General features: G+C 45.1%; 1 protein-coding gene across 2 annotated transcripts; it reads right to left on the bottom strand.

Annotated features, from left to right (window-relative positions):
• Nucleotides 1–315: 315 nt before the first annotated feature.
• On the bottom strand, nucleotides 316–9,322 carry LOC130857522 (sulfotransferase 1C4-like). 2 transcript variants are annotated; one of them, XM_057743254.1, is made up of 7 exons: nucleotides 8,933–9,320; nucleotides 6,398–6,523; nucleotides 5,822–5,919; nucleotides 5,412–5,538; nucleotides 5,104–5,198; nucleotides 1,985–2,165; nucleotides 316–1,072 (listed from the first exon to the last, which is right to left on the bottom strand). In XM_057743254.1, the coding sequence occupies exons 1-7, from the start codon at nucleotides 9,084–9,086 to the stop codon at nucleotides 957–959; spliced, it is 897 nt and encodes a 298-aa protein (XP_057599237.1). In that variant the 5' UTR covers nucleotides 9,087–9,320; the 3' UTR covers nucleotides 316–956. The 2 variants fall into 2 exon arrangements, with proteins under 2 accessions (XP_057599237.1, XP_057599238.1); XM_057743255.1 differs by lacking the exon at nucleotides 6,398–6,523 and having other exon boundaries at nucleotides 8,933–9,322.
• Between the last annotated feature and the right edge of the window lie 14,420 nt (nucleotides 9,323–23,742).

Genomic DNA, 23,742 nt, shown 5'->3' with positions numbered 1-23,742 from the left:
TATTACTCAGCTGTAAAAAGGGAATGAAATTGGGACATTTTGTAGAGCCATGGATGGACCTAGAGACCGTCATACAGAGTGAAGTAAGTCAGAAAGAGAAAAACAAATATCATATATTAACGCATATATGTGGAATCTAGAAAAATGGTGCAGATCAACCAGTTTGCAAGGCAGAAATAGAGACCCAGATGTAGAGAACAAACATATGGACACCAAGTGGGGAAAGCAGGGCGGGGGTGTTGGGGTGGGATGCACTGGAAGATTGGGATTGCCATATACACATTACTAATAAGAAAAAAATATCAAATTGTACACTTCAAATATATGCAGTTTATTGTATGTCAATTATATCTCAATAAAAGTTCTTAAAAAAAACTGACAGGTATTGCTGATGGGTTAGAATGTGATTGTGGAGGCACTGGAGGGATGTAGGTTAAGATGTGAGTCTGGGATGGATTGCAGCATTGGCTGGGGGTGGGAGGTGAGTCCAGTGAAATGCAGAGGCTGTGGTGAGAGGTGGGGGTGGATGCAGTGCAGGAAGAAGCGTGGAGTGAATTAGCAGGTTTCTCGGAAAGAGAGTCACTTGATGATTACTTGGTTACCAAGAAGTTGCTAGAAGTAACTATTTACACAGTTTAGTGCTGCATTTAAAAATTAGCTTGAACTTAATCTGAAAATTTTAGTGTATTCTTATGTGATGGCTGAAGCATTTTTGATAGTTAACACGCACACAATCTGTGGAAAGCTGACACGCGATGATAATTAGCAATGAGGCCATGGTTGTAATGCTGCCACCCTGCCCCACCCTCCGCCTTGCCCTGACCTCTCATAGCCCCATCACTTTTTTTAGGGTGAACAAAAGCAAACACGAGAAGCACTAGTCTGGGCACCTGAATGCAGTGTCACGTGGCTGGGGTAATCAAATTTTACACTGATTGACTGGTTCTTTTGCTTCCTTACAAGAATTGGAAGTGGGAAGTTAGAATGGTGTCAGCCATCTTCTGTTTATAATCTTCATCGAATCTGTCGTTCTGGGCCACAGTGAAGTGGTTCTTCCAGTCTCCCACGGTCCCTGAAACAGTCATGGGGGGCAGTCAGTACCTTTAGGGCGATTTGGATTTCTCTGTTCTCCTGATTCTGTGGGAGGATTTCTACTCCCCCTCCCGGGAGGGGCAGAGTTAGACAGACATTTCTCTGGCTGGCTTGGCATTGTCTCCTCCTGGAGGGAGGAGGAGTCACCTGTCTGGCTTGTGGGTCAGGAGGTGACCCGGCCGCGGGAGCAGCAGGTCTGAGGGGCTCTCCTGTCTCTACTTCCTGCTCATCACAGCATGGTCGGGGCCTGTGCCTGTGGCTGCCATGTGCAGGCAGACCAAGCAGGTCCTGCTTCTGGAAGGACGCAAGGTACAGTTTTGAGAAAGGAAGGAAAAAAAAAAAAGATTCCCCGCAATTCTCTGATCCCTGTGACTTTACCCAGATTGCTTTTTCTCCATGGTACTTACTATTACCTATTATCCTGTGTGTTTTTTGTTTGTTTGTTTGCTTATTTGTTACAGCTAGAATATAATTTCCACGAGGGCAGCAATTTTCGTGTGTTTTGTTCACTGCTCTGAACATTACCTAGAACAGTGCCTGGCACATAGTAGCCGCATAGTAAGTATTTTGGAATGAATGGACCCTTTTGATAGCTTAGAGCCCTCAATAAAGTGAATTGTTTGGTCCATTTGACTTAATTCTGTATATTTTCACCTTATCAGCCAGAACGCTGGAGGGAACGTAATGTTAAGGGGTTGGCCTTAGACACCAAACCTCATTCTCCAGTTGTGGTTGAACACTGATTTCGTTTCATCTGTGGTTTCTTAAATAATGCTTTCCCCAGAATCATTCATTATCCGTCTTACTTATCTATAGAGAAGAAACTCCCCAAAGACCCTGAAATATTGGATAATCCCTTTAAGATTATGGTGAAAAGGAAACATAAAAAAACCTTTTCTCAGGAATGGAGAAATAGAGTGGTTCATGAATTCAACTGGAACCGATGTGTAGTTTGCCATTGGGTTCTGCTTCATGACGTCAAATGAAGTGTGATGGACAATTTTATCCAGAACTTTATCATCTAGGCTCTTTCCAATGAATGCTGCCAACTTCTGAATTTCATGCTTTGGGTTCTGTGATCAAAGTCAAAAGAAAAGACTTGATATAAGATAATTTATATCAATAAATAATAGTTTTTAAAGGATGTTAAATTAATAATAATAATCAGTAACGTCACGAGTTAAAATTTTAAAAGATTGTATCTTACAGATGCTCAGCTTTTCAGAAATGACTCATTTTGACGCACTGACTCATATTGTTCTAAATCATTACGCTGTTCTTGCTTGAACATGGAAGCGTCAACAGAGTCCTGTCAGTGAGACACTCACCACACAGTGACATACAGTGCATGGGGAGTGTTCCACGGAGGGATGTGTCCAGAGCTAGGTCCAAATGTCCTGCTCCAGTCAGTCCAGCTAAATGCCCCATGGGGAGAGTTTGCCGGACTGATGCTGAGAGCAGATGCTGCGGCTGCTTTGGGGACCTAGCCACAGCAGCCTGTCTCCAACTTCTGACACGGACAGAAGTGCTCCCAGACCTTCCCAGTGGTGCTGACAAGTGGGAGCATGAGGGTGGGAGGGACTTCTTTGCACCCAAGAGGCCGGTGCTCTGGTATCTCTGAGAAGGTCTCAGCTCCATTGTCACTGCTGTTTCCTCCTCAGAGGGACACACAGGGGAAGCTTTGGTGTGGGAAGGCCCCTGTGACCAGGAGGAGTGGTGCGGCTGCGGGTGGAAGGATTTATCCCCACCACTGTGTCTTCTGCTTTAAAATGGGCTCCTGTGACTTCCCTGGTTGCACAGTGGCTAGGAATCCACCTGCCAGTGTGGGGGACACAGGTTTGATCCCCGCTCCTGGAAGATCCCACATGCTGTGGAGCAACTAAGCCCGTGTGCCACAACTATTGAGCCCGTGTGCCTCAACTGCTGAAGCCCGCACACCTAGAGCCTGTGCTCTGCAACAAGAGAAACCACCTCAATGAGGAGCCTATGCACCACAATGAAGAGTGGCTCCCGCTTGTGGCAAGTAGAGAAAGCTCGTGTGCAGCAACGAAGACCCAATGCAGCCAATAAATAAATAAATAAATAAAATGGGCTCCTGCTTTGAAGCTTGGATGTCACAAGTGCTTACTTTAGTTGGCCTCACACAGACTAGGAGTCCGCAAGAGTGCCGAGAACTGTGCACTCTGAGTGACCAACCACAGGCAGGTGAGGGTCCAGAACATGATGGCAGAGGTGTGAAGAAGGGTCTGGGGACCCTGAGGTTAGACTGCCTATTTCAGTAAAGTCTCTTCCTGGCGCTCATAATGCATTAGGATCTGCCCCAGTGAGGGCACCGTTCCCAGGGACACGTCCTCCTTTGACACCACTCTGTCACATATGTGGACAAGCGTCACCTACGTGGACTTTCCCTGGTCTGAGGTTAGTAGCACCTGATACCATGGCCCCTATTCATCACATCCAGTCATAAACGAGTAAACCCTTCCTTGTAACCCCTGCCATAATATTCCTTAGCTGAATATCTGTATCCGGATGCTGTGATGAGATAGCTCTCTGAACTACAGCAGTATGTATATGTGAATGTGACCAGGGTCTCCTTTTGTCTGCCCTCCTGTTGTTTAGTTTTTTGGTGCCCTCTGTGGTGTGTCCACACTTTTGTACCAAGTAAACACATGGGAGAGAGTTTTATACTGATAGCTGTATGGGCTTTTCTGCTAGCCCTTGAATCATAGTTCTGAGAATCCTAGAAATGTAATAACTTATCAGTTTAAAAAAACCATACAGAACAGATCAGTGGTCGCCAGAGGTGGGAGGTGAAGTGGGTGAAGGGGATCAAAACATTCAGACTTCCAGTTGTAAGAAAAATAAGTCCTAGGATGTAGTGTACAGCGTGGTGACTATAATTAATACTGCATTATGTAATTAATAATACTGTATCGTACAGTATAATAACACTGTATTGAGAATAGATCTTAAAAGTTCTCACCACAAGAAGGAAAATTTTTGTAACTGTGTGGTGACCGATGTTAACTAGGCTGGTGAAGGAGCTCATTTCTCAGCACATACAAATATCAAATCATTGTGCTGTACACCTGAAACGAATATAATGTTACACGTCACTTGTACCTCAATAAAAAACACAGAAAAATGATTCTCTGTTTTTCACTCTTCAGCTGTTTTGTAGACACAACTGGATAAAGCCCATTATTGATGGAATCTAAGAGAAATGCAGCTAAACTAATGTGCATAGGAATCCCTGAGGAATCTCAGAGAAGCCCGGCGTGGGCTCTGGGGGCCCAGGCAGTTGTCTGTGACGTACTTTTTGAGAACCAGGCTTTCAGTTACAAATTCAAGAACAGAGACTGTAATTCTGTATAGATCCCTGTATTCAGTGGAGTCACAGAAAGTACTGAATAGGTGACCATTCACAATAACCTCTCATGGCACCATCTCATTTAGTCCTCATAACAGCTCTTGGAGTGTCTGTCACTACCTCCTTTCTGGATTTAAGGAAACTGAATTCCTAGATGTTAAGTATCTTTACCAAAAATAACTACCAGCAGGCAGTAAAGCCAGAACTTGGATTCAAGAATTTTGACTCTAAATCATTAGTGTTTTCCACTGCACCATAATTTCTTAAACTTTCTTGAAACTATGACTTTCCTCAAGTACTAGTAAAAAAAAAAAACCAAAATGTGCTAGAATTTTTTTCCTTTCTAAACAGAATTTAAAAATATACATGCAAGGGGGGAAAAAAGGCATCACTCGTGTTTGCCATCTTCTGCCTGGAAGGAAAACGTGTCGCAAAGCCAACAGTTCCAGGAAGCTCAGGTGAGACTGTGATACGGAAACTCACAACGTCCCAGGTGCCTTTGATGTGTGGACGGTGCAGCCAGTGAACTGCAGTGTGTTCTGTGCCCTGTTTCGATCTGTGAGCCCCTGATGGAATCTGCACATTGTGACTGAAACGTTTTATGGTCAGACGGGAACACATTGGGTGGCCCTGCTCCTTACCCTCTTCATGTCCTCGTAGAAGAGGTAGAGGATGCGGTGCTGGTCCTTGGCGTCCCACCATCCCTTCACATGGTCGTACCAGGGGCCCCAGCACACTGCAGACGGGATCAGAAACAGGGCGTTGAGTCGCAAAACCCAGCTGTCCATCACCCCCCTGGGAGGAGAATCCTGAAGAGAGGGAGAGGGTCACACTGGTGATTCCTTCACCGTAAAGAAGGCAGAGCTCCTGCTGTTCTAAGGAAATGATGCCTTCTTTGTAGTGTTTGAGGATTTTGAGAAAGGATGGAAACAAAGCTGAGTTCTCTCACCTTTCCCAGCCAGAAAACTCTCAAAGAACTCTTCCCAGGTTCCTGGATCAGGAAGTCCTTTATTCATCCTATGGAAGTGGTAATAAGACACCATGCTGTCCTTGGGATTTCTTGCTACGTAGATTATCTGGGAGCAGAGGGAGGAAGGGAAGAAGCAAGACCAGGATTAGACCAACAGATAGTTACGTTAGGGTGGATATATTCCATACAGAAGAATTTTTCTGATGCTGCATTTCTGTGACTTGGCTTTTGTGGGAGGTGGAAAGGGTTCATATCAATTTGCATACTGATGATGTGACAAGGGGGACTTTTTTTTTATTTAATAAGCGAAGTGTTTTAAGAGGAAATTGATTGAAGGCCAGTCTGAGGTCCTTCTAAGGGGTCAACTCTGAATTCCTTTGGCTCTCTACCTTACAGTTATTCTCCAGGAAGGATGGTGGCAGCAAGTGGATGGGAAGGTGTGTCTTCAGGGCCCGTGGTGAGGGAGTTGCGTTAGCTTGTTCCAAGCCTGTAAGATTAATTTTCAATCACTTTCCATTATTTTTCTCTATTTGCTTCAAAATCTTGCTGCTTCGTTACTACTCGTTAGGAGCAGGCCTCCTGTAACTCTCTGTGGATCTCATCTGAGAGAATACTTCTAGTCCATGAATGGGTTTTTTGGGCTAGAGCAGTTTTTAACCATAACAATAAACCAAGTAAAGAAGAGCCTAAAACATTCAAACCCTTCCACCATAAAATTATCTTACCTAGGCTCATCCTTGTGGAGTGAAGTTAACTTTTGACTGGAGAATCAAAACTTACTTTTGGATAAACAGTAACTTGATTAGAAAATGTCTGGAGTAGGGCAATGGCCAGACAGTGAAGAAAACAGTCACAGAGTCCATCAGTGGTTGTTTGAGTGCCCAGAATTCTGAGAGGCTGCTGGATAGTAAAAATCCCAGATGTGTGTCTAGGCTTGGGGTCAAGTGCGGCTGTGGTGTACTCACCAGATTCCAGGCCTGGGATTATCAACTCAATGAAGGGGAACCGCTCATGAGTAGGTGCCCGCTGGCTTCTGTCAACATCACCCTCGTTTTGTATCAAGTCCACCATCTCCTGTGTCCAGGTTGTTCCTTATTCCCCAGGAAGATGAGGCATAGATATTATCTACTGCAGTTCTTAGAATGTGATCAAACACCTGTTAGAACAGCTGTGTGAACTTTAAAGCCAGCTTTATAGTGGAATTCAGAAACCATCCTTCTTTGTTTATATCTTGTATTATCATAATATGGATTTTTATACAAAGACTCCAATTTGGAGTGGACATTAGATTCATAAACATACAATTCTTTTTTTATTCTGTCACAACCATTTATTTAGGGTTGTTATGCTATTGAGTTAGCTACATTGTTCCTTAGAAAGGCAGAACGAGAGTCTTTCTCACTAGCCTATGATGTGGAGAGTCTTCAGACTCTGTTTCCCAAGCACATAGTGTGGGATTACTACACAGGAGGCTCTTATTACATGCTGGCTGAATGAATGAATGATTAGGGCTTACTTTTCATTTTCACGCTTTCCTCTATTTTCCCTGAAAGCTTAAAAAGTGCATTCCCTAGGCTTCTTTGCCACTGAGATTCTGAATGCCCTGAGATTTGATTTACGTTCTGAGATCTGAAGGAAGGGGGATAGAGGTCTGATGGCAGCCCCACTGGATGGAAGATGTGCAGAGGCCACTCCACATTTTGCTGCCCAGAGCCTCGACCCAGAAGCTTTGCCCCCACTGCCAGCATTGCCCCCACTGCCCCCGAGAAGGGCCTCCATCTCCCAGCTTTGGTCAGCTTCTGTAGGCTGCGCCATCCTGACCAGCATGGGGCCACCTGCTCTGCAGCCTTGGGTGAAGACCTGTTGACCAGGCGTCTGACCACATCCATGTCAGGAGGAGGCTGGGTAACTTTAGGATGGCTCTGAGTCGTGGGTCTGGGCTGATCAACTCTCGTTATGAGACCCTTTCTCATGCTCCCAGTTCAGCACTTCTAGGTTTACAAGGGGACACAGCTTAGAAAACAAGAGAGCAACGGTAGTTTATATCCTCGATGAGTTGGTCTCTAATATTTTCTGGCACCAACTCTTTCATTACGGGATATGTGACCAATATTTCTTTAGCTGTTGACTCAAAGGAAGTTAGCGCCATTTGTACTAGTTTTGTGTGTTTACTCTAAATTTACAGCCACAGGCTAACGCTGGGGCAGATTCCAGTGCAGCTGGAGGTTCAGGGTCAGCTTGTCCTCTAGAGGTCAGTGAATCTACCATGTGTTTATCTTGGCTCAGTCACAGAGCATTTATTATTCTGCTAAAAATAATAAAATTTAGGTGTAAACCATTCCATCATCTGAACTTGTTTCTTCTTCCCTTTAATCAATATAGTCTTTACTAATATATTAGGTTTGAGTGAGTGATTGAATCTTACATTAGCCAGCAAGTGCTTTACTTTTTGTTGTTATTTGGATTGTACAGTCCTACTATCCCGTAAGCCTTGAAAACCCTGAATGAACCAAATCTTAATGCCCACCTTTGGCAGGTAGAGAAAAGATTAACGGTTAAACATTGTACTGAAATTATGGTAATAAATTAAGAGTTGTGGGTGAAATTAAGGCAGTGAGATGTAATCCCCACCAGTGGTTACTTTCAGAAATCCACATTTAGAAAATTTAAGTCCTGAACAGACTCATGATGAGTAAGATCAGAAAATCAGGGCTGATATGAAACTGATGGACAGGTGAGTCTAAGGCCCATCTGCCTGTAGAGCTTTTTATCAGGTTGTTACAGATAAAGGCAAAGAGGGAGTAGAGTGTGCACACGTAGCAAAAGTTATTGACAGGCAGCTTGACTTTGGGAAGAGCAAATGTATATGCTGTTGGGGTATGAGTTGAATACTGTATTTTTGGTCTAACTGTAGATACACACAAATAGCTGCAGAAAACTCGTCCTCCCTGCTCACCCCAACATTTTTATGAGGCAGTGACTGAGCTCAAGTTTGTCTTGTTTCTACAGTAACTTTGTTAAACTGATTATTGAAATAAGAAAGTAGGTTCACAACATACCACCAGGAAGGGTGGAAATTAAAAGAGTAGTTCTGGGACCCTGAGCTGGGAGACTTACGAGCTCAATTTTGCAGAACCCAAGCCCCACCACCCTTCTCCCCACATCAGACGAGGGTACCCTGTCTGGCTCTGCTGTTAGGGCCTGTGTTGGGAACAAGTAAATCAAGCCCCTTTGTTTTGGGCTGTTTGATTTACTCTCTTAAAGGGAAGTAAAAAAACATGTACATCACAGGAAGAATTAAGTTCTTAAAATGTGTAGGTCATTTTAATATTTTTTGTGTGGCTTCAGATTCCACCACTGATTTGCCTTGGCCGTATCACTCTGCCTGGTAAACAGCTTTCCACTCAAACCCAGCTCGCTTTCTTTATTTCAGGATTGATGCATCTCCTGCTTCTCTTCCTAACCCTCCTTTGCATCTCCCCCCCATCCCTCCCACCTACCTGCTTTCGGGTAGGTAGAAATGAGCAGATCATCGGGCCTGGCTTGGAAGTTCCAGATCTGATCCCAGGTGTCACAGGTGGGCTTGGGTTGCAGAATTCCCTCCACGTAGTCCACAGCCAGGCGCTTCGTGCTGTCAAATTTCAGATCCTCCATTTTGTTCAGGGTCAAAGAGTGTCAGATATCAGATTTCTGTTGCAGGAATGTGTTAGTCCACTCAGAGCTGTACAGACAGGGCAGAGCTCAGACCTCAGGCCCTGCCTTGAGCTGGCCCATCCAGGGAGCTGGGACTCTTGTTTAGGACTTTGCATACAGCGCTTCCTGAGGAGCTGCAGCCTCCTCCCTAGCGGAGCTGTGACGTAGCCATGGAGCCCTGGGCTTCTGGCTGCCGTCCAGAGTCCTGCGCGTGTTCAGTTCCTCTCTCCCGGGCCGTTAGCAAGAGTCACTGCTGCCTCACTTGTAGTTCTCCTCTGTGTTCACAAAATAATTCACAGATCTCCATTAATTGTTTCTTCTGGGAATTTTAAGCTAATTAAGAAGTTGCAGGGAATCTGCCTGTGGAATCACAGATTGCAACCCAGAATGCTTTCCCTGAAAGGCTGGAGGGAAGTTTCTGTGCTGCTAACAGTGAGAGCCTAGATCAAACCTCCCAGCACATATGGCCGAGAGGGTTACTTTTAAGAGTGAAATAAAGGAAGCTCTATTAGGGAAGGTCACCTTCCTGTTGTAGGCTGTGCAGTATCAGTATCAGTCGGGATCTGTTCACAGCTAATAAAACATGTTTGTCTCATTTGAAGCCAAGTGGATGCAAAAACTTGGGAGCTACAGAAGACACCCCTCTGGCATCTCCCTTCCTGGAGTTCACCTCCTGGGCTCGTGCCAGATCCCTGGGTAAGCCCCTTGTTTTCCTAAAATCCCTGGTGCTTATTTATCTTGCTGGCTCCTTTCCTTGGAATCATTCCTGGCTCCTGCGGATTTTTTTTTTTTTTTGTCTTTTTTTTCCCTCCTGTTTCCACCACAACCCTTCTCAGCTGACCACCTCGAAAACAAGACCAGACCCACCCAGCTTTCCTGTTTCTCCTTGTGATGTAATCAAGAACACATCTGGTCTTTGTCTCTGGTCCCTGACTCCGAGTTTCAAAAGCCTTTGGAAGTTCCTGAGTGATTGGAGCCTTTGGTTGTTCATTGTGACTCCCTTTAGACCACACTGGAGTCTGTGCCAACAAGGTGACACCTGCTGGGGAGGGGCTGCCACAGCAGAAGATCAAGCAGTGATCACAGGGTTGGACCTTTCAGTTCCATCCCCACCTCCAGGGAGAGGAGAGGGGCTGGAGACTTGAGTCTGCCATGTGGCCAGTGACATGAGACCCCATGAACTCTGGACCCTGATGCTCCGTGCATTTTCCTGGTTGGTGAGGGGCCTGGGGGGTGCTGTGCCCAAGCTCGGCGAGGGACAGGGGACAGGGCATAGCAGCTTTGCTCCCTCTCCCTCAGACCTTACCCCCAACACCTCTTCTGTTTGGCTGTCCTGATCTGTATCCTCTACAACGAAACTGTAATTGTAGGTGTAGCGCTTTCAGTAATTTCTGCGCGTCAGAATGGAACCTACAGAGGTCATGGGACCCCCACACTTAGAGCTAGTTGGTCAGCAGCACAGATGGTCCCCAAGACTTGTGGCTGCATCTGAAGGGGGAGGGGTCTTGGGAAAGACTTTGCCCTTGACCTGCGGGGTCTGCACTAACCCTGAGTGGTTGGTGTCAGAACAGAATTGAGTTGACAGAGAACCGCCCTGGGATGCCTCTCCCACCCCCAGCAGCCCCAGATGCTGTTGCTGCCCTCAGGAGCTTCACTTCTTGCTTAAACCCCTTCCCACCCAGACCTTCACAGTATCCCACCAGGGCCTCCGCGTGCGGGCCCCTGTGGTACCCAGGACCCCAGGCGGTGCACACTCCCCATTCTGCAAGGCTGCAGCCCTGATACCCCGGTGCCTCCCCCCGCCCCCAACCCCGTTTCCCACCCCCAGGCACTGGCTCCCGCCCGCTCAGGGCCTTCCTTCCTTCACCGGCTTTGCCCTCTGGCTCTTGCTCATCTGTGTCTGAACCTTCAAGTCTTCTCTAACGTCCTCTCTAAATGTCCCCTCTCTGGGGAGCCTGTCCCTGAACTTGGGTGTCTCCCATTTCCCTGCTGTGGCCCCTTCCTGTCCTTTGGAGCACACAGTCCTGTGTCCTTCTCTGCCTTTGTCCACACCACAGCCGGCCCTGTGTCTGGCATCTGTGTCCTTGGCAGAAGGAAAGAGTGAAACTCACTGGAGAACCAAGGGAGTGAGGTCTGGGAGCCCCCACCGTGTGGGGGTCAGGCAAGCTGGTGGCTGCGGCTGGGGGGTCTGAGACGGAAGCAGATGTTGGACGCCTGCTCCGACCCCTGCACCAGCTCCCGGCAGCTGAGGGCCGTGGACGGGGTGCTGACCAGTTCTGCCCCTGCACCCCGACTTTCCTCTGTGCAAACGGGGATCATAACAGCCTCTGCCCTATGGAGTCGTTGTGCAAAGGAAAGAGTGTGTCTACTGCTCAGGAAGCTTATCTCTGAATAATGAGCCATGACCATGGGCCCCTCTTCCTCTGGGGCCCGTAGCCCACGTTCCCCTGTGACCTCGGGGGGATGCCTGGGCTTTCCCTGCCCCTTAGTCTCCCTGTTGGCTGTCAGGAGATGGAGGGACACTTGGGACCAGACTGCCAGGTGGAATTCCTGGTCCTCACATGCACTTTAAAAGACAGAAAAATTATCTTTTATTTTTCAATTATATTTCTTTCTATGGTCTTCATCACTCTGTGCGCCAGCAAAGTAGAGAGCTGGGGAGCTTAACAACATTTTGGCAGTTTTGTTTAGTCCATTGTGTGCTGGAGATGGGGGGCTGGGGTTGAAACAGAACCAGGGAAAGTTGAAGGTTTCAAATAACCTGAAAAATTATCATGACTGCCCAGATGGTTCCTATTCTCATTTAATATTTTTACACAATAATAATACTTTCTCACAAGTTCAGGAAAATTAAAGTGTTTTACTTAGTCATTATAAAAATCGTCTGAAAAAAAAAAATCGTCTGGTACTTAGTCTACATCTGGCAAGCACTGCTTTGGAATTCCAAATATCTGGTGTTGAATTGAAGCTGCCCCTTAAGAGCTGTGTAAACTTTCTAGTTATTTAATCCCTTCTGAGCCCTTTTAGCCTCCTGGGATTAATATAAGAATTGAGTCGTGTAAGCCATCCTGCAGTCTTGGCACACAGTAGGCACCAGAGATAACATTACTGCCCTCTCCTCCTCTAATTCCTCCTGGTTCCTCTTTTCCACTGTTTTCCTCCAGGTGTGGGGAGGAGACGCCCCTCCTGTCCTCTCTGGATGTCCCAGGTGCAAACCAGGGGCTTGTCTAGGCCTCAAATGTGATCCCTTTGAAAAAATTACAACAGGGCTTTCTAACCTGCTTTTCTTGGGAAAAGTCAGGATGCAGGTCATATTTCTTAAACAGGTTCTCGTTTGTATGTTTCTACAGAAGGAACAGATCTAAAACATATTTTGGTTCAGCAAACTGTTTTAAAAGGTGACTCTTGGAAAGTGAGCTAAGATCGAACTGAATAAAATTAGACTGAAATTGTCTTTCTTCCTTGAATCACTTTCACTTATTGGGCTTTTTATAAATTCCTCAATTGTTATCCAGTCCTTGAGACCAAACCAGGGGGAAGGAGGAGGAACAGGACCATAGTCAGTAAGACTGGAACCACATCTGGACTGTGGGGGATCTGGATGCATCTAGGGTCATCCACAGCCTGTCCCACTTCTGATTAGCTGGCCTTGTGGCCTCGCTGCTGCAGGACTCCCCTCCAGGGGCTAAGGAGGGAGAACATGAAAGTCAGAGAAGTATATTAGTTAGTACTTGCCACTTCGATCAACTGCAGAGGTTGGGTTGGTTATGAACTCTTAGTGAAGTAAGGATGCATGAAACCTTCAGTCTCAGGTCATTCCTTAAAACAAAACCCCAAGAATCTTTACATTCTCGGAAGAATAAAAAGCTGGTCAAAATACAGAACATCAAGTTATATTTGAATTTCAGATAAACAATGAATGAATTTTTAGAATAAGCGTGTCCCATGCAATATTTGGGACACACTTATATTTTTAAAAAAATCATTTGTTGTTCTGTATTTCATCTGGAATCTCTACGTGGGCGGGAGGTTGCTGGCTCTGGATGCTAAACAAGTGGGATTAGAAACACATGGAACCAGAAAGCCCTTTGGACCTTTATGTGAACTGAGGGGCCTCGTCTCTCCGCTGGCTTGTAGGGAAAGGTGAGCTGTCTGTACTTACCAGGTAGTCACATCTTTTGCAGCTTCCTCCTCGGGGCTGGATATCTATCAGCTTGTTTTGTGGTGATGGTACGGCTTTAAGGGTGACTGTGGGTGAGGAAATGACACATAAAATCTTCAATGTGGTCAGAGCCATGAGTTAACAGAAACTGGCCCAAAATGACTGTCTGGAATGAGACCCTGACCTCTCCTTACTAGTTTTGGGGAATTTGGGGGGCAGGAAGGGACGGTGGGCACATGGGACCCCAGGACACCAATGTATTGTCAGAGACTGACTTCCTTGTATTCCTATAAAGCATATCCCCCAAACCCAGCTTTCTCAAATGAAAAAGGAGAAAGAAGTGTTTTGGCATCAGAGAAAGAGCCCTGGAGCTCCCAGCATCAGCAAAGGGGGAGCACAGGAGCTGGCTTGCCAGGGAGGCTGTATCTCTGGAGGGGAGGGGCCCTTTCTCTGGAGCAGTTTGGGGACCACAGGGAGGCAGCTGCACTGGCCAGATCAGCGCTCCCCAGGGGCGCAGGCAGTTTCCTTTCTCTGTGAAGTGGCCACTCCCGCTCCTTCCCTACAAGCAGCCATTGGGGTGTCCTCTTCCTCCCCACCCCACCCCATAACAAGCACACAGGCGCTTTCTCTTTTCCCGATTTGATGTTTATTGCTGTAAGGGAACAGAAGGTTCACAAAGAATAGCCTGGCAGGGGAATCATATGGACTTGGGACATTTACTGGTCTGTATTTCCTGACTTCCCAGCCGAGTCTCTGCAGACCTTCACGTATCTCCTGGACTAGGGTTTAGCTGCTTTCGAACACTAGAGGAGGTAGTGGTCAGCGTTGAGGAAGGGGAGAAAGGATGGAGACCAAGGGCGGCAGAGACTTTGACCATCCAGGCAGAGGCCCCAGAGATGAGGAGCGGAGAGGGGACCCTGTGTGCTGAGGGCCTTCTGCCGGTGGGATCTCGCAGTCACCACGGAGGAAAGACATAGCCTCTGCTTTTGGGGCTGGGGCTGGGGTTTCAGTCCGGTGCAGATACAGACATGTAAACAAGCACTTAGAAGGCAGGACAGTATTTGCTTTAGTGGGGGTATGGACAGAGAGTTCCAGAGCATTGGAGGGGAGCCTGAACTCAGCCTGCAGTCGGGAGAGCTCTTCCAGAAAACACAGGACATTGAAAGTGAGGCTTGAAGGATGCAGAGGTGGCCGAGTAGGGAGAGAGGTGGTTCGTGCAGGCTGCTGGAGGGTGGGGAGTACGTGGTGGGCAGAGGAGGCAAGGCCAAGTTGTGGGAGATCAGAGGCAGCAGGGAGTCCAAAGGGGCAGCATCGAGAAACTTGCGACACGGCAGCAGGTTATTGTCACAGGCAGCATGTGCAGAAGTCCTTGGAGGGAGGAGATTGCGCCCTGCATTGACACAAGGTTGTGTTGCGAAGCTCAGAGGGTGAAGTAAGGGCCCGACTTCAGAGAGTACATGGAGAAGTGAGGACTCAGTTCCATGTGTCTGACCGCGGAGCCCAGATGCTCTACTCTCAGGGCTCACAGTCTGGAGGGGCAGGTGATTCCCAAGCACCTGTGCCCCCTGCAAAGTGCATCTGCTGATGGATGGTCAGGCATGGGACTGGGTGTTCGCTGCCCCCAGCAGAACCAGCCAAGTCTCTAAGCCCCGGCCCTGCTGTTGGCAGCTGGCGCCCTAAGGCAGAGACAGTGAGGAGCCTTTGAAGTGGAGCTCAGAACTGACGTGTGTGAACTCCCAGCGCATACTGGGAATGTCTACTCAAAGTGAATGATTTATTTGAAGAGGGGGCTGTGTAGCTGGTATGTTGGTGGAGGCATTGCTAGAAACAAAACAAAAGCCTTTGGTAAATGTGGCCACAAAAACTCTTCATAGGTGGGAAGAGTTAGTTGAATCACTTGCACTATGTGACATTATAAACAGCTGTTCCACCCATGTTACAGTCAAAACAGCTGCATTTTGATTCCTGGGAAGGTGTATGAGTATTTTGTCATTGATGAAACCAGGCCACGTACAGCATGAGGAATGTGCTAAAACGAAAGACCGCTTTGGAGCTCACTCTTCCTGCAGGTCCCCAGAGTTCGAAATTGTAGACTGTCAGCAAGAACTCTGTGGCTGATAATTATTGGCTCAGGTCTCAAATCACACAGAGTCTTATTGAATGAAGATACATTACTGAACGTGAGTGCAAAACATCTGGACAGTCTTCACACTTGTCAACCAGCCTAGGAAAGCCTTCTGTGCTCTTGCAAGGAAAGGAATGCTAAAATAAGTTGTTAATATTACTACTCTTGCTAATGAAAATATTAATGTCATGCCAAAGATATTGTCTCCTTAGTTTTTTTTTTTATCAGAACTAGCAACAGACTCAATGAAATTTGTTTTACTATTTTCAGTTTTTCCCACTAGCTACAAGTGCAGAATCTCTTGGTATCCTGGGGCTGGCTCCAGGACCCTACAGATACCAGAATGCACGGGTGCTCAAGTGCCTGATGTAAAACGGCGCAGCACAGTCAGCCCTCTGTATCCAGGGGCTCTGCACCCACGGACTCAACCATCTGTTGACTGTGTAAGTACAGGCACACATCCTTTTATTGTGCTTCTCTTTATTGCACTTTGTGGATATTACATTTTTTTACAAATTGAAGGTTTGTGGCAACTCTGCAATGAGCAAGTCTATTGGCTCCACTTTTTCGACAGCATTTGCTCACTTCATGTCTCTCCGTCAGGTTTTGGTAATTCTTACAATATTTCAGTCTTTTTCATTATTATTATATTTGTAAGTGATCAGTGATCTTTGATGTTACTCTTGCAAAGGTTTTGGGGGGACATTAACTGCACCCATATAAGATGGTAAGCTTAGGCAATAATGTTGTGTGCATTCAAACTCCACTGACTGCTGTTCCCCCGTCTCTCTCCCTCTCCTCGGGCCCCTTCCTGTTCCCTCACACACAACAATATTGAAATTAGGCCAGTTAATAACCCTACAATGGCCTCTAAGAGTTCAAGTGAAAGGCAGAGTCATACCTCTCTCACTTTAAATCAAAAGCTAGAAACAATTAAGCTTAGTGAGGAAGGCATGTCAAAAGCTGACAGGCTGAAAGCTAACATTCTTGCACCAGTTAGCTGAGTTGTGAATGCACAGGAAAAATTCTTTCTTTTTTTTTTGAGGTGTTTTTTTTTTTTAATTTTATTATTTATTTATTGGCTGCGTTGGGTCTTCATTGCTGTGCGAAGGCTTTCTCCAGTTGCGGAGAGCAGGGGCTGCTCTTCGTTGCATTGTGGGGGCTTCTCAGTGTGGTGGCTATTCTTATTGTGGAGCATGGCTCTAGGTGCGCGGGCTTCAGTAGTTGTGGCACTTGGGCTCAGTAGTTGTGGTGCACGGGCTTAGTTGCTCCACTGGATGTGGGATCTTCCGGGAGCAGGGATCGACCCCGTGTCCCCTGCATTGGCAGGCGGATTCCTAACCACTGTGCCAACCAGGGAAGCCCCCAGAAAAATTCTTGAAGGAACTTAAAAGTGCTACTTCAGTAAACACACAGGAATAATAAGAATGCAAATAGCCTTCTTGCTGATATGCAGAAAGTCTCAGTGTCTGGATACAACATCAAACCAGCCACAACGTTCTCTTAAGCCAAACCCTGATGCAGAGCAAGACCCTAATTAACTTCAATTCTGTTAAGGCTGAGAGAGGTGAGGAAGCTGCAGAAAAAAAGTTCGAAGCTAGCAGAGGGTGGTTCATGAGGTTTAAGGAAAGAAGACGTCTCCATAAGAACTGAGGTAAAACAGATGCCTTGACTGTTTTAGAGGATCTTTTTGAATGTTTTATGACTGCCTGCCTGTTTGAATATTGGCGAAGGGATAAATAATAAATCGACATCAAAAAGTAAAAAAAAAAATTACAAGAGGAAGCAGCAAGTGCTAATGTAGAAGCTGTAACAAGTTATCCAGAAGATGCAGCTACGAGAGTTAATGAAGCTACAATGAACAACAGATTTTCAATGCAGATGAAACAGGCTTCTTTTGGAAGATGCCATCTAGGACTTTCAAAGCTAGAGAAGTCAGTGCCTGACTTCAAATCTTCAAAGGACAGGCAGACTCTCTTGTTAAGGGCTAATGCAGCTGGTGACTTGAAGTTGAAGCCAGTGCTCATTTACCATCTGAAAATCCTAGGGCCCTTAGAATTATGCTAAACCTACTCTGCCTGTGCTCTGTAAATGGAACAGCAAAGCCTGGATGACAGCATATCTGTTTACAACGTAGTTTACTGAATATTTTAAGCCCACTGTTGAGACCTATTGCTCAGAAAAAAAGATTCCTTTCAAAATATTACTGCTCATTGACAGTGTACCTGGTCACCCAAGAGCTCTGATGGAGATGGACAATGAGATTAATGTTGCTTTCATGCCTGCTAACACAATATCCATTCTGCAGCCCATGGATCATGGAGTAATTTCAACTTTCAAGTATTTTTTAAGAAATACATTTCATACTACTCAGCCATAAAAAGGAACAAAATTGAGTTGTTTGTAGTGAGGTGGATGGACCTAGAGTTTGTCATACAGAGTGACGTAAGCTGTAAAGAGAAAAACAAATACTGTATGCTAACGCATATATATGGAATCTAGAAAAATGGTATTGATGAACCTAGTGACAGGGCAGGAATAAAGATGCAGACATAGAGAACAGACTTGAGGACACTGGGGAGGAAGGGGGTGCGGGGACATAGAGAGTAGCATTGACATATATACACTGTCAATGGTAAAAATAAATAGCTAGTGGGAAGCTGCTGCATAGCACAGGGAGATCAGCTTGGTGCTTTGTGAAGACCTAAAAGGGTGGGTTGGGGAGGGTGGGAGGGAGGCTTAAGAGGAAGGTGATATGGGGATATGTACAAATACAGCTGATTCACTTTGTTGTACAGCAGAAACTAGCACAACATTGTAAAGCAATTATACTCCAATAAAGATGTATAAAAAAAAGAAACACACTTTATATGGCTGTAGCTGCCACAGGTAGGGAGGGATTCCTCTGATGGATCTGGGCAAAGTCAATTGAAAACCTTCTGGAAAGGATTCATCATTCCAGATGACATTAATAACATTTGTGATTCATGGGAAGAGGTCAAAATATCAACAGTAACAAGAGTTTGGAAGAATTTGATTCCAACCCTCATGGATGACTTTGAGGGATTGAAGACTTTAGTGGAGGAAGTAATTGCAGATGTGGTGAAAACAGCAAGAGAACTAGAATTAGAAGTGGAGCCTGAAGATGTGACTGAATTGCTGCAATCTCAAGAGAAAATTTGAATGGATGAGAAGTTGCTTCTTACAGATGAGCAAAGAGAGTAGTTCCTTGAGATGGAATCTACTCCTGGTGAAGAGTCTGTGAAGATTGTTGAAATGTCAACCAAGGATTTAGAATATTACCTAAACTTAGTTGATAAAGCAGCATCAGGGTTTGAAAGGATTGACTCCAATTTTGAAAGAAGTTCTGTGGGTAAAATGCTATCAAACAGCTTTGCATGCTACAGAGGTGTTCATGAAAGAAAGAGTCAATCAATGAAGCAAACTTCACTGTTGTCTTATTTTAAGAAACTGCCAAAGCCACTCCAGCCTTCGGCAACCAGGAACCACCCTGATCCGTCAGCAGCTGTCAACACTGAGGCCAGACCCTCCACCAGTAAACAGATTACAACTCGCTAAAGGCTCAGGTGTTGGTTAGCAATTTTTAGCAATAGAGTATTTTTAAATTAAGATATGTATGTTGCATTTTTAGGCATAATGCTATTGCACACTTAATAGACTACACTGTAGTATAAATATAACTTTTATATGTACTGGGCAATCAAAAATTTCCTGTGACTCAGACTCACTTTATTTTTTTTTATTTTTTTATTTTTTTAATTTATTATTTTTGGGGGGGTACACCAAGTTCAATCATCTGTTTTTATACACATATCCCCATATTCCCTCCCTCCCTCAACTCCCCCCCCACCCTCCCTCGAGTCCCCCCCACCCTCCCCATCCCAGTCCTCTAAGGCATCTTCCATCCTCGAGTTGGACTCCCTTTGTTATACAACAACTTCCCACTGGCTATCTATTTAACAGTTGGTACTATATATATGTCTGTGCTACTCTCTCGCTTCATCTCAGCTTCCCCTTCACCCCCTGCCCCCCCCCCCCCAAACCTTGAGTTCTCCAGTCCATTCTCTGCACCTGCGTCCTTGTTCTTGTGTGACTCACTTTATTGTGATATTTGCTATATTGGTCTGGAACCGACCCTGCAACATCCCTGAGGTTTGCCTGTACATGTGAAAGTACATGGCAGGTACTTAAGTTATGACACAAGCTTATCAACAAGCACTGAACACAGTTAATTTGAAATGTCTCAGTTCTGACTCAAATACCGAGTGAAGACTTCAGTCTTCCCTATTTCCTCCCCGCTTCTTTTTTCTCTCGTTCCCTCTCTCCTTTCAATGCTTCTCTCTCTAAATGGTGAGTCGACATGTGTACCGACTGGACTCTGTTGAGATATTTACCTGTCTTGATGTCTCCTGCTGCTGGTCTCACAGCAACGAGGTGAGGTAGAGATTAATAAGGTGTTTGGGGGGCTGTTCAATCCCCAGGCACCTCTTGTCTCCTGAGTCATGTCTGGTGACTGGAGAGAACGTGTAGGGACTTGAGAGAGGAGTAAATGAGGTCCAAATCCAGGGATGATATGGCCAAGACCGGGTAACAACGCCTTTCCTCTGTGCAGTGCTCTGGTCACGGGATGCCACCATCACTGGTCCACGCGAGGCCATTCTCTTTCCCAGTTCCCTTCTCCACAGAATCCATGTCATTGAACATGTATCTTTTGGTTTGTATGTGTTCTGGCAAAATGAATGTTTTTGGTTTGAGTGTGTGTGTTTTAATTCATATAAACTATATTGGTTATACATCTCATTTGCTTCCTCAAGTTTTTTCCTCTAAGCACATTTTAAAGATGTCTTCATGCTGCCAGGTGTAAATTTGTTGCTTCTAATTAATTACTTTCTGATATCAAGATGTGCATCCACCACATTTTACCTGTTTACACCCAGATGACCTTCAACTCTCAGCACAGGGACGGCTGGAGGAACATGGGCGTGAGCATCTCTACACATGCTCCCTTACGGGGCTGCATGTGCACTTATTTGGGATCTGCATCTATGGGTGGAATTTCTGGGTCAGAGAGTGTTTGTTTACTCCTTTTGACTGAGCACGTATAGCTAGGTTGCTTTTCTGTCTATACTCACCAGCAGGACATTATCTGGCTTTCCAACCTTTGCTTTTGTAATAGGCATGAAGTGAGAGCCCATGGTTGTCTCCACTTTCTGGGTCTCAGGAAACCTCTGAAATACGTGTCCCTGAGGTTTTACAGGTAAATTACAGGCCAACTTCGGAGATACTGTGCGTTTGGGTCCTGACCACATAATAGAGTGAATATTGCGATAAAGTGAGTCAGACGAATTTTTTGGTTTCCCAGTACATACAAAAGTTATGTTCACACTATACTGTAGTCTATTAAGTGTGCAATAGCATTATGTTTAAAAAACAACGTACATACCTTAACTAAAAATGCTTTATTGTTAAAAAATGCTAACCATCAAAAAAAAATGTTAACCATCATCTGAGCCTTCAGCGAGTCGTGGTAGTAACATCAAAGGTCACTGATCAGAAATCACCCAAAAAATGTACTAATAATGGGAAAGTTTGAAATATTGTGAGAGTTACCAAAGTGTGACACAGAGACACAAAGTGAGCAAATGCTGTTAGAAAAATGGCACATTAGACCTGCTCCATGCAAGGTTTCCCGCTTATAAAAACTGCAATATCTGTGAAGCACAATGAGACAAGGTCTGCCTGTACTAATAGGACAGCCTTGGACTGTGGTGCTGGGGAAGCAGGGGTGCTGACTGTGCTGACTGTAGTGGTTGTGCTTTGTGGCCAGGACGTGGGCTGTTGGCAGATGCCCAGGGCCCCTCACCCCACTCTCCCCAGTGTCTCTGGGGCTCCCTACAAGGTGCTTTGTGTTTCTTCTCACTATGCTGCTGTGCCTTTCAGTTTATTTTAGTGTGTATCACAGTTTCCTTGATAACACAGCTTGCTGTGGTCCCTACCAGGCTGCGCATTTCTTGGGGGAAGTAATCCTGTTTTTATCATCTTTCGATGCCCTCCACTCCCTAGCGTGAATAAGGCAGTCAGTACATGTCTTCTATCAAATGAATGGAGTGGGCATTTTTTTTTTTTTTTGGGGTACACCAGGTTCAATCATCTGTTTTTATACACATATCCCTGTATTCCCTCCCTTCCTTGACTCCCCCCCCTCGAGTCCCCGCCACCCTCCCCGCCCCAGTCCTCTAAGGCATCTTCCATCCTCGAGTTGGACTCCCTTTGTTATACAACAACTTCCCACTGACTATTTTACAGTTGGTAGTATATATATGTCTGTGCTACTCTCTCGCTTCTTCTCAGTTTCCCCTTCACCCCCCGCCCCCTCCCATACCTCGAGTTCTCCAGTCCATTCTCTGTATCTGCACCCTTGTTCTTGTCACTGAGTTCAGCAGTACCATTTTTAGATTCCGTATATGTGAGTTAGCATACAATATTTGTCCTTCTCTTTCTGACTTACTTCACTATGTATGACAGATTGTAGTTCTATCCACCTCATTACATGTAGCTCCATCTCATCCCTTTTTATAGCTGAGTAATATTCCATTGTATATATATGCCACATCTTCTGTATCCATTCATTTGTTGATGGGCATTTAGGTTGCTTCCATGTCCTGGCTATTGTAAAGAGTGCTGCAATAAACATTATGGTACACGTTTCTTTTGGGATTATGGTTTTCTTTGGGTATATGCCCAGGAGTGGGATTACTGGATCATATGGTAGTTCTATTTGTAGTTTTTTAAGGAACCTCCAAATTGTTTTCCATAGTGTCTGTACCAACTTACAGTCCACCAACAGTGCAGGAGAGTTCCCTTTTCTCCACACCCTCTCCAACATTTGTGGTTTCCAGACTTTGTGATGATGGCCATTCTGATTGGTGTGAGGTGATACCTCATTGTGGCTTTGACTTGCATTTCTCTGATGATGAGTGATGTTGAGCATCTTTTCATGTGTTTGTTGGCCATCTGTATGTCTTCTTTGGAGAAATGTCTATTTAGGTCTTCTGCCCATGTGTGGATTGGGTTATTTGCTTTTTTGGTATTAAGCTTCATGAGCTGCTTGTATATTTTGGAGGTTAATCCTTTGTCCGTTGTTTCATAGGCAATTATTCTTTCCCATTCTGAGGGTTGCCTTTTAGTCTTGTTTATGGTTTCTTTTGCTGTGCAAAAGCTTTTAAGTTTCATGAGGTCCCATTCATTTATTCTTGATTTTATTTCCATGATTCTAGGAGGTGGGTCAAAAAGGATCTTGCTTTGATGGATGTCATAGAGTGTTCTGCCTATGTTTTCCTCTAGGAGTTTGATAGTGTCTGGCCTTACATGTAGGTCTTTAATCCATTTGGAGTTTATTTTTGTGTATGGTGTTAGGAAGTGTTCTAATTTCATTCTTTTACATGTTGCTGTCCAATTTTCCCAGCACCACTTATTGAAGAGGCTGTCTTTTTTCCATTGTATACTCGTGCCTCCTTTGTCAAAGATAAGGTGCCCATATGTGTTTGGGCTTACTTCTGAGTTCTCTATTCTATTCCATTGATCTTCCTTTCTATTTTTGTGCCAGTACCATACTGTCTTGATCACTATGGCCTTGTAGTATAGTTTGAAGTCAGGAAGCCTGATTCCACCAACTCCATTTTTCCTTCTCAAGATTGCTTTGGCTATTCGGGGTCTTTTGCGTTTCCATACAAATTGTAAGATTTCTTGCTCTAGTTCTGTGAAAAATGCCATTGGTAATTTGATCGGGATTGCATTGAATCTGTAAATTGCTTTGGGTAGTACAGACATTTTCACGATGTTGATTCTTCCAATCCAGGAACATGGTATGTCCCTCCATCTGTTTGTGTCATCTTTGATTTCTTTCATCAATGTCTTAAAGTTTTCTGCATACAGATCTTTTGCCTCCTTAGGCAGGTTTATTCCTAGGTATTTTATTCTTTTTGTTGCAATGGTGAATGGGAGAGTTTCCTTAATTTCTCTTTCTGCTCTTCTGTTGTTAGTGTATAGGAATGCAAGAGATTTCTGTGCATTAATTTTGTATCCTGCTACTTTACTAAACTCATCAATTAGTGCTAGCAGTTTTCTGGTAGAGTCTTTAGGGTTTTCTATATATACTATCATGTCATCTGCAAAGAGTGACAATTTTACTTCTTCTTTTCCAAATTTGGATTCCTTTTATTTCTTTTTCTTCTCTGATTGCTGTGGCTAAAACTTCCAAAACTATGTTGAATAATAGTGGTGAGAGTGGACACCCTTGTCTTGTTCAT

This window comes from Hippopotamus amphibius, chromosome 7 (assembly GCF_030028045.1).
Source record: "Hippopotamus amphibius kiboko isolate mHipAmp2 chromosome 7, mHipAmp2.hap2, whole genome shotgun sequence".
Taxonomy (NCBI): domain Eukaryota; kingdom Metazoa; phylum Chordata; class Mammalia; order Artiodactyla; family Hippopotamidae; genus Hippopotamus; species Hippopotamus amphibius.
This window is presented reverse-complemented; position numbering and strand designations above follow the sequence as displayed.

Excerpts from the sequence above, each read along its gene's own strand:
- LOC130857522 (XM_057743254.1), bottom strand. The coding sequence starts at position 9,086 with ATGGAGGATCTGAAATTTGACAGCACGAAGCGCCTGGCTGTGGACTAC. Across the intron at positions 5,199-5,411 it reads GAGTTTTCTGGCTGGGAAAG|TGTGCTGGGGCCCCTGGTAC; the intron begins GTGAGAGAACTC and ends TCCCGTCTGCAG. Across the intron at positions 1,073-1,984 it reads TTCTCCATTCCTGAGAAAAG|GGACCGTGGGAGACTGGAAG; the intron begins GTTTTTTTATGT and ends TGACTGTTTCAG.